This window comes from Musa acuminata, chromosome BXJ1-2 (genome assembly GCF_036884655.1).
Source record: "Musa acuminata AAA Group cultivar baxijiao chromosome BXJ1-2, Cavendish_Baxijiao_AAA, whole genome shotgun sequence".
In the NCBI taxonomy this organism is placed as follows: domain Eukaryota; kingdom Viridiplantae; phylum Streptophyta; class Magnoliopsida; order Zingiberales; family Musaceae; genus Musa; species Musa acuminata.
This window is the reverse complement of record NC_088328.1, coordinates 30,583,827-30,593,093: the sequence shown is the minus strand read 5'-3', so window position 1 is coordinate 30,593,093 and position 9,267 is coordinate 30,583,827. Positions and strand designations below refer to the sequence as shown.

General features: G+C 42.6%; 1 protein-coding gene across 1 annotated transcript; it reads left to right on the top strand.

The window, feature by feature from the left end:
- The first annotated feature begins 7,291 nt into the window (after positions 1–7,291).
- Positions 7,292–9,065, top strand: LOC135613255 (protein PSK SIMULATOR 1-like). The gene has a single exon (XM_065110359.1). The coding sequence runs from the start codon at positions 7,479–7,481 to the stop codon at positions 8,919–8,921; it is 1,443 nt and encodes a 480-aa protein (XP_064966431.1). The 5' UTR covers positions 7,292–7,478; the 3' UTR covers positions 8,922–9,065.
- Positions 9,066–9,267: the final 202 nt, after the last annotated feature.

Genomic DNA, 9,267 nt, shown 5'->3' with positions numbered 1-9,267 from the left:
TTGACTTTTGTAAGTTTCTACGTTCCTTTAAACTATATATATATATATGTAGTTTTTCTTTTTTATTTCTTTTGAGAAACTTGCAAATAGTTAAATAGACAAAACTATTCCAGTTTATTGATTCAAAGGAAACTTAAGATTGTAACATGTATCTTGCTTGAGTAGACTCAAAAGAACTAATTCTAAGATTGTTCCTCAACCACTGATCATGATCTACAATGTCCCCCAAAATGATTCATATATGACAATTTATTTGAAATTCTATGCTTCTTTTCTAGATCATATCTACAATAATAAGGTTTAACCATTAACTTCTGAGGATGATAAAGGAAAAGAAATAATGCCATAACTAAGTCGAAAATACTCCGCATGCAAAGAGTGATTTCCCTTCATGACAGCTACACTTCCAAAACCTTCATCCCACATGAACAAAACTGTTATATCATATGATTGAGACTAAAATATTCCAAAAATGATCACTTATTTATTGCAAGAAGAAGAAAAGGCCAAAGACCAGTACAGATAAAATGGAAACGAAAAGGAAATGAAGACTGCAGACATGTTTGCTAATCACCTACCTGCATCATCTCCAAATGCACTACATGCTCTGCACAGTTCTTGGTTCCAATCCAACCAGATCACCAAAAATATATCCTAGTCTTTTTGTAGTACAAGCACAATGTCACTCACAGCTCTTCAGAAGAAAGAGAGTTGCACAAATTGATACTGATCACCTGCTTCATGAAGAATATCCACACACACAGAGAAATACTGTTACTGAGGTAAATGGAAAAAGAAAGATAAGTTGAATTCATTCCAAATCATTACACATGAACAACAGGAGTCTCTGAACATCAAACAATCAAACTAGATTTCCATTTAGTCTCTTAACACTTGTACCCTCTTCCATTGTCAATCAGGAAGACATGGCTTATTGCTCTTTTGTTGATGTCATTTGATTAACAAGAACAGAGAAAAAGAATTCCCAAATGAGGGCTAAATCCTAACTTCATGTGTAATCAACCAATTTGCAAGTCAAAAAGAAGAATTCATGGTAATGCAAAGTGTTCATTCTTTGGCAACCTTGGGAAGCCTTCTTTCTACATGTCAATGCCTTGTAATGATCAGGTAAAATAACTGCAGGTAGTATATTAAATGGGCAGAACATTCCACTCTACCTGAAGCTGTCAAACTGCAGGAAAATGAGGCATCAAATATAGAAACTTTGAGTTGATTCAATGGTGACCAGTTAAAACTACACTGTGGATGAAGTGTGAGAAGACCATTAAGAATGGTTGCTTTCAGGAGCAGACCCCACAAATTGGAAGCTGTCCCATTTCTCATCTCATCAGAGACGTAATGGTTACAATGGTTTTTTTTACCTCTTTTATCCACTTCTCCTGTGGAATTCAACCTTAAACTACAGTAATGGATAAAGAATAATGTGAGCTCACAAAGGACATGAAAATTACCTTGAAGAGAGTTATGCTTCTCATGCATCTTTCTTTGTCTCATACAGATACTTCTCTCCGACTTCCTTCCTCTTTCTGAGCTTGTCAGTGGAATCACCTATAACTCGCTAAGATCTTCCGCTTCATCAAGGAACAGGCACCATGGATCGAGCAAGATTCAGGATGTGGACAGGCACAGAACAGAGCAACAGGCCTCGCCTCATCGTTCAGAGCCCGGACGGCCTTGTCGTCGGGTCTTCCATCAAGGAGCCATGGAAGGAAGAAGCTTATTCATGGCCTCCGAGATCTTACTCATGTAACTTCTGCAGGCGAGAATTCCGATCAGCCCAAGCCCTCGGTGGGCACATGAACGTGCACCGGCGGGATCGAGCCAGACTCAAGCAGTTGTACACCGGGCTTGGTGGAGAAGCCATGGAAGAAGACGAACATCACCCGAATCCTTCTACTGTGACGAGTGCCGGTTGTCATCAACCTCAGGTTAACCCTAGGTCTGCTACTCTTCTACCATCAACTCTCTCTCATAGGGTTTCTGCTCCATCTACCCACGAGCACTGGACTGAGACCAACTTCTTCTCACCTTCCTTCTCTTCATCCATCGCTGGAGATAACCTGAAGGAATCTCTTTTCTGCAAAACCAGATCCCTGCTTATTGTCTTGGATGAGAAGACCAACTGTAACAAGAGAAGGAGAACTGATCCAACGCCTGCTTTCTCTGTGAGATCCTGTTCTTGTGACCAGCAACAAGAAGTACAACCTGAGGTACTCAACCATAGCCTTGATGAAGAGTTGGATCTTGAGCTAAGGCTTGGAGGTGCCCCCAAGTAGAGTTTCTGTTCCCTTGTGCTTGATCCAATATGAACCTTCTCTATGAAGGTGGATTGCCTCTTTCATCAGAGAACAAACAAGAATAAAAAGTTCAACTTTTAGAACCAATGTTTGCTTGCATTAACATAGCGATGATCTACAAGTCTTTCAATGTTGAAGACATGCATGTTTGTTGCAGCCATCACAAAAGGAGTTCAAACAATCATATGGTAACCAATATGACACTCTCTTCTTGGAAGAATCATGTTCTTGTAAGAGCTAATATAGATGTAAGCAAGATCATCAATAGAATTACCTCACCATTTTTCTGTTTAGATGAGTCATATGTTTAGATATAACATGATCATCTTAGATATGTTCAGCCATAGCACAAAATTATGTGTATGAATTGATGCATCTACTTATGCATCACAGAAGGAAGTTGAATGGTTTAGGGGTTATTTACCTCCTTTATATGTCTTTTTACTCTTGACACATGGGAAGAGATAAAAAAAAACACAACATTACAATATAAGTCCCCTCGTCAAAATTGTTTAAGCCTTGTGTTTATCTTTACAATAGTATGAGGCTGCATGAAGAGAAGAATCATAAGATATGAGATTTAGAGTGCATGAGAAGTAGTGAGCTTGCCTGCAACTTCAATATATTAAGTCTCCAAATCCAAGAAGCACCATGGAATAACACATCAACATAGTATTAGCCATTGCCTGTTTAGAATACCTAAGGAAACACATTGCTGCTGCACCATCATAAAAACCTTAGCTGTTCAATCCTCTTCACAGTCACAAGTTCACCTTTGCATACACAAGTCCAATTGCATCAAAACATGCAGGGAATGTAGCAAATATTCAGTAATAAATGTAGCTATGGAAGGAGGACTGTATCAACTTTATCTTAAAGATGGAAACTTTGGGTCCTTGGGAAGAGAGATGTAAAGGTGGAGGTTGCCCTGCTGGTGTAAGAGGTGTGTGGAACTTTAGCTCATCATTATACAGCATCCATGTACAAGAGGCATTAATGGGACTGGCTTTGCCTTTGTGTTTTCCATGGTATGCTGGATCTGAGGCAAGCTTGGTCAGACATGAACAGCTAGTTGAGTAGGGAAGGACAGAAAAAGAGAGGTTGTTTGGTCTAGTGAGCAAAGTGTTGGAACAGTGCTAAAGTCTCACATGGTAGGCACATGCAGGTTGGCCAGGCATATCATGCAGCAATGCTCAGCCTTATGATGTGAAGAACTTGCTGTGAAGGAAGCACTCAAAGAAGCTTGGGAGTAAAGCTACTCTATGGTGCAGTGAGAGATTCATTAAATGCTAATCAAAGAGATTGTGATGAAAGGCACATCATAATGCTCCAAATGAAATTTAGTTTACAACTACAAAAAAAAGAGAAAATAAAAAAGAAGAAGCTATATATAATTCAAAGGAATGAAGACTGGTGGGGATGTTGAAAAGAAGGCTTTTCTTTTTGTCAATAAACTTTTAATTAAGAGTAAAGGACAATACAACTGTGGCATGTTATACGTCACAAAGTCATGCTTGATAAAAGACAAAGAGAATATGGAATCAAGTGTACTAATCGAACCATTATTAATTCATTAAATCCTATACTTACAGAGGATGTTGTAGATTCTGTCCCTCCCCTCCTCCTGGAATATGTTGTAAACTGTGACTCCAGGCCACATTCAGACATGCTTTCAATCTAAATTATTAACAAGTTGATTTTTCTTTAAATTCATGACATTTAGGACAGTTTCATCCTCCATGCTTATTTAGAAAAGAGAACATTGAAGAAGATTAGTCCAATATGATTTCTTCTACAAGGAAAACCACCTCATAATCCATGATCATGTTGCTAATTAATGGATACTAGTTGTAGTCTGACAACAGGTGCAAGCACAACCCAGAATTCCATGAATGTTCAAACATTGGAATGCATGATTCTTCATCTTCTCCAACATATTCAAGCCTGGCAAGTCAAACAGACTTGCAACATTTCTTTCATTGAATTTACCTTTTTCAGATGTTTAAATGCATTCAAAATATCATAAATACTTCTTTTATTTTCAGGAAAAAAATTAATGAATCCAAGACATGCCTTTCATATAATTTTTTGAAAAGAATATTTATGATGATTTCAAGTAATTCAAAAGATAAATCTACAATATCCACTTTCACAAGGGTACTTACTTTTTGCATTTACTTGAGATTTTGTTATTCCTTACCCAGAATCATAATTTAACTATCCATTCGAGACATGTTCTAAGGAATAAGAGTATGAATGAATATGCTTAAGAAAGAATTAAATAATAATTAAACCCTAATAAACACATGTCTGAGGTGCTACTCTGCGAATATGATCTAAATTTTACACATGTGCTGTTACGAAAATAATCTTAAAGTTACACATGCTTATACTATGATCTTGAAGACCAAATACATCATAACCTTGTTCCAGAGTATGCCAATTAGAGATGAACTTGATCTAAGATGGCTTGTGTGTGTGTACATTGCATGAGACAGATAAATCAAAAAAGAATGATACATTTTGCATGAGACTCCTATAAGATGTAATACAATGAAACAAGGGACAAGATTATTAATAAATAGTGTTGTGAATTGCTCCATTATATTTAAATTATCATCAATTGAATTCCTTAATTACATTGAAATCCTTTGTTTATGAAGGCAATTTGCTTAATCTTTCAATAACATGATGAAATTACCAGATAGGCCGAGTGGGTTGCCTACTTGGCTTAATAACATGATGAAATTTTCGCAGCCTATAAAACTTGTCAATGAAAAGCAAAGCATGAGCCTTCAAGATCAAGCTCAAAGTCAAGCAGCAGGGAAAGTAGTCCCAGTCAACACTGTCAGGAGCATTTCATCGAGCACCTCGCAGGTCATTGTGGTTACCTCTGTCTTCACTCTCCCCCAAAAGCCGCCTTCTCTAAGGCAGACGATGTCGGTAAGGGAGACCCAACTCAAAGTTGAGTACCAGCGAAAAGAAGTTTCAGTTAACACTGTCAGGAGCATTTCATCAGGCATCTTGCAGGTCATCATGGTTGCCCGTGTTCGTTGGCCGCAGAAACCCGCGACGAGGTCTCGGCCTCCTCACTCTCCCCAAACGCCGACTTCTCAGAGGCAGAACAAAATTTCCGGTTAACACCGTCAGGAGCATTTCATCGAGCATCTTGCAGGTCGTCAATTTTATAGTATGTGTGTGTGTGTTGAATCTCGAATTTTGATGATAAAACCAATCGATAAGTGTTTATGATTTAATCTGCGTTTTGAGGAACGCAGGATGCTTCGATCAGGATGAGACAATTAAAGCAAGAAAAATCATGTTGTGCCGAGGGAAAACATGTCAGAAGATTGGACGTCAGACCGGAGGAACGGTCGACATATCGACAGAAGGCTTCGGGCCATGGATTTGGGCATCGAGCCAAAAAAAGCTGATATTGCGCTAAGGATATCGGAGTTGCGGAGTCAACTGATCGATTGGGCAATAGGCCACAAGAGAGAACGATGCGCCGAAGAATTAGATGAAGCGTCGAGGGATCAATGACATGCCGGATAACTTGATTAATGCTTAATATGAATTGTCTAGATCGAAGTATGTTTTTACATGTGTAGGATTAACTATGATAGCAAGGCATATAGCAAAATGAAGTCCCATAGTCAAGATCGAGATAATGTTGGGAGTTCGAGAGTTCGTCGGAAGTTTTGACGGAACCAGTTGAGAAGTCTCGGAGCTTGCCAAAGAAGCTCATCGAAACTCGCCAAGAAGGTCGTCGTGAAGTCCAGGAGCTCGCTAGGAGTCCGCCGGAACATTGCCGAGAGATCATCGAAAGTTCACCGAAAGAATAGACTTACGGACTTGTTTAGCTCAGATTATGTCTTAGATTTCGTAGTTAGCACGTAATTGGGTTTGGATTTGGGCCAACCCAATTAGGGGCCAGCTAGGTCCATGTAAGGACTATATTGGGCCCGATGAGAGGCCCAAACAGTACCCCAAGAAGTCTCATCATCGTGGCACAGTCTTTGAGACTCTATAAGGCGATGGTACCGCTAGTTTGGGCGGTTGTACTGCCCTGGCAGGGTGTCAGGCGGTGGTACCACCTAGCACTAAATCGAAATGGAATAAAAAATTAAATCGAAATAAAATTAGAACCAATTTATAAATTATTTAAATTTTAGCACCATAAATGATTTTGATTTAAGAATATTCTTTTTTTATTCATTTAATTGATTCGAACCAAATCAAATAAATTTTAATTAAAAACATCAATATGATCAAATTTAGTATCTTATGTTCAAATATTAAAGTGATATAATTTTAATATCATAATTTCATAAATGACATGGGTCCAATTTCACAAATCATATAATGTCGATTCAATTGGATCAAAATTTATTTCGGTTCAATTGAACAAAATCGATTCATCCAATCGAATCAATCCATTCATAATATATATTAAATTATCTAAAATTATAAAATTTTGAACTAAATCGATTAAGAAAATCTAAAGAGATTCTAGTTCAAATCTATTTTACTTGATCCTAACTTAATTGATTCGATCTAAATAGTTTGAATACCCCTAAGTATTCACCATGATCAAATGGCCATAGATTGTAATCGTCCATATGAGATGAAGGACAAGAGTCGACCTAATTCATTTATCGTATAAAATACATCATAAACATTTGATCGAGTTAGGATGGGTTTCACCAACCCGGTCAAAGTTAAGCTAAATTTAGTTTGATACTAACCCATTATTTGCAACGACAAATAGATGGATGCCACGTGTTAAATCATATCAAGATTTGTGTCCCCAATGTGCATGTGGACTTTGTGCCATGGCGGGCTCCACGCATTCAACGATATTTTCGTTATTACTCGAATGTTTTACCTCTTTGTCATTGGATATAAATGTGGGGTCCAATGATATAAGGCTAGCGTGAGCGGACAGATGTCGAAGCGGTCGACGTCGTGGATCACTAGGCGGCCTGCGGTGAACGCAGGCGACTTCCTCCTTCGTCGACGACTACTTCTCTGCTTCTGTCTCCCTTCCCATGGCCGGCCTGATCGACGCATCCTCATCCTTTGTGTCCCTCATATAGGCCAAAGATTCCACGTCTAGTAGTGTCTCTCTTGTCTCCTCCTTCCTTGCGTACCGTCGACATGGGTGTTCCGAAGGTGATTGCAGACCTCCGGAACCGAGCGGGCAGCGTCGACATGGACCGGCCTGGCGTTGGGATCCTCGCCTTCGAGGCGGCCGCCGCCATGTCGCTTCTCGTCTCCCTTCACCTCTCCCTCGCTGAGGACGAGGTCCGCAGGCTCTGCGCCGACATGCGGTCGAAGGGCGTAGCCTACCTTACCTCCAAGGACGAGCCATTCCTCCTCCGCCTCGCCTACGCCGAGCTGGTTGCCGAGCTCGACAAGGCTGCCGCTACAGTCTCCCGGCTCGGCGCCAAGTGCCGCGACCCCCTCCTCCGGGGCTTCGACCGATTATACGCGGATCTCAAGGCCGGTGGCATCTGCTCCTTCCTCCGGGACTGCCGGGTTGCCGACCTGGAGCGCCTCGGACTTGGTTCCACCGCGAAAGGGGTTGAGAAGCGGATTAAGAGGATGGAGAGGTACGTGGTGGCGACCTCCCGGCTGTACGCGGAGATGGAGGTGCTGAACGAGCTGGAGGCGACGGAGCGAAGGATGGAGCAGTGGCGGCGGCACAGCGGCCCTATCCCGGTACCGAAGCCGGGTTTGCCCCCTGCTTTCGAATCTGTTCACTTAGAGCTCCGGTCCCGGCGCCACAAAGTTCGGAGGCTCAAGGAGGAGTCTCTTTGGAACAGGACCTACGACGAGGCCGTGGAGCTCATGGTACGTGCCGTGATCACCGTCTTCACAAGGATCTCCGCCGTCTTCGGCCCCTATGTTCTCGGCATGCTCCCCGGCCAGGACAGAGGCCATCGGGTGCTGATTCATCGGAGCAACCCAGATTACCCCGGCAAGCACTCGTCCGGCCCGCTGGAAACACCGACGTTGAAGGACGTCCTGTTCCTGAGGAGTTCAGCCCCAATCTCCATGGTCAAGGAATCGCTCGACAAGCCGTCCGAGAATTTGAGCAAATTGCTGAAAGCAGATCCGACCACCCTCGGCGGATCGGGTCTGGCGTTGCTGTACGGAAACATGATCGTGCTGGCAGAGAAGTTGCTGAAGACGCGGTCAGTCGAGGGACACGGACAGGGCGACGACGAGGAGGCAGTGGAGGCGGCCGCGAGGGTGGAGCTGTACCAGATGATGCCGTCGGGGATGCGAACGGCGGTGAGGGCCAAGTTGAGGGAGTGCTGGAAGAAGGAGGGCGGGACGGTGGACGGGTCGCTGGCGGAGGGATGGCGGGAGGCGGCGGAGAGGATCCTCGCCTGGCTGGGGCCGGTGGCACGTGACACGCTGCGGTGGCAGGAGGAGCGCAACGTGGAGCGGCAGCAGCGGTTCCACGCCCTGCCGAGGGCGCTGATGCTGCAGACGCTGCACTTCTCCGACAGGGTCAAGACGGAGGCCGCCATCGTCGAGGTGATCGTCGGACTGAGCTGCATGTGCTGGTACCAGGAACAGAGAAGGGAATAGCCATATACAGCTTCACGTACTCTTATGACATAGTCGATATACAGCTTCATATTCTTCTCTGATACATTCATGGCTTCTCCGTTCTTCACCACGTTGTTACCGAGCACATTTTGATGCCAAATCCCATAAGAGTTTGTCTGATTGAATGGGTCAAAATCAAATTATGACAATAAAACTAGATATTTGTTGATCGCTTAATGTAGAGATCATCCGGTAAATAATTGTTGATAATAAAACTAGATATTGGAATGTGATGATCCGATCCGATCCATTACTCGACGATCGGATCCGACCCAATGTTGAACTCAACCCAATCTGATCCGATCCGACCCGATTCACCGCCATA

What these genes read in the sequence shown, in the direction of transcription:
- LOC135613255 (XM_065110359.1), top strand. Translation starts at nt 7,479, where the DNA reads ATGGGTGTTCCGAAGGTGATTGCAGACCTCCGGAACCGAGCGGGCAGC.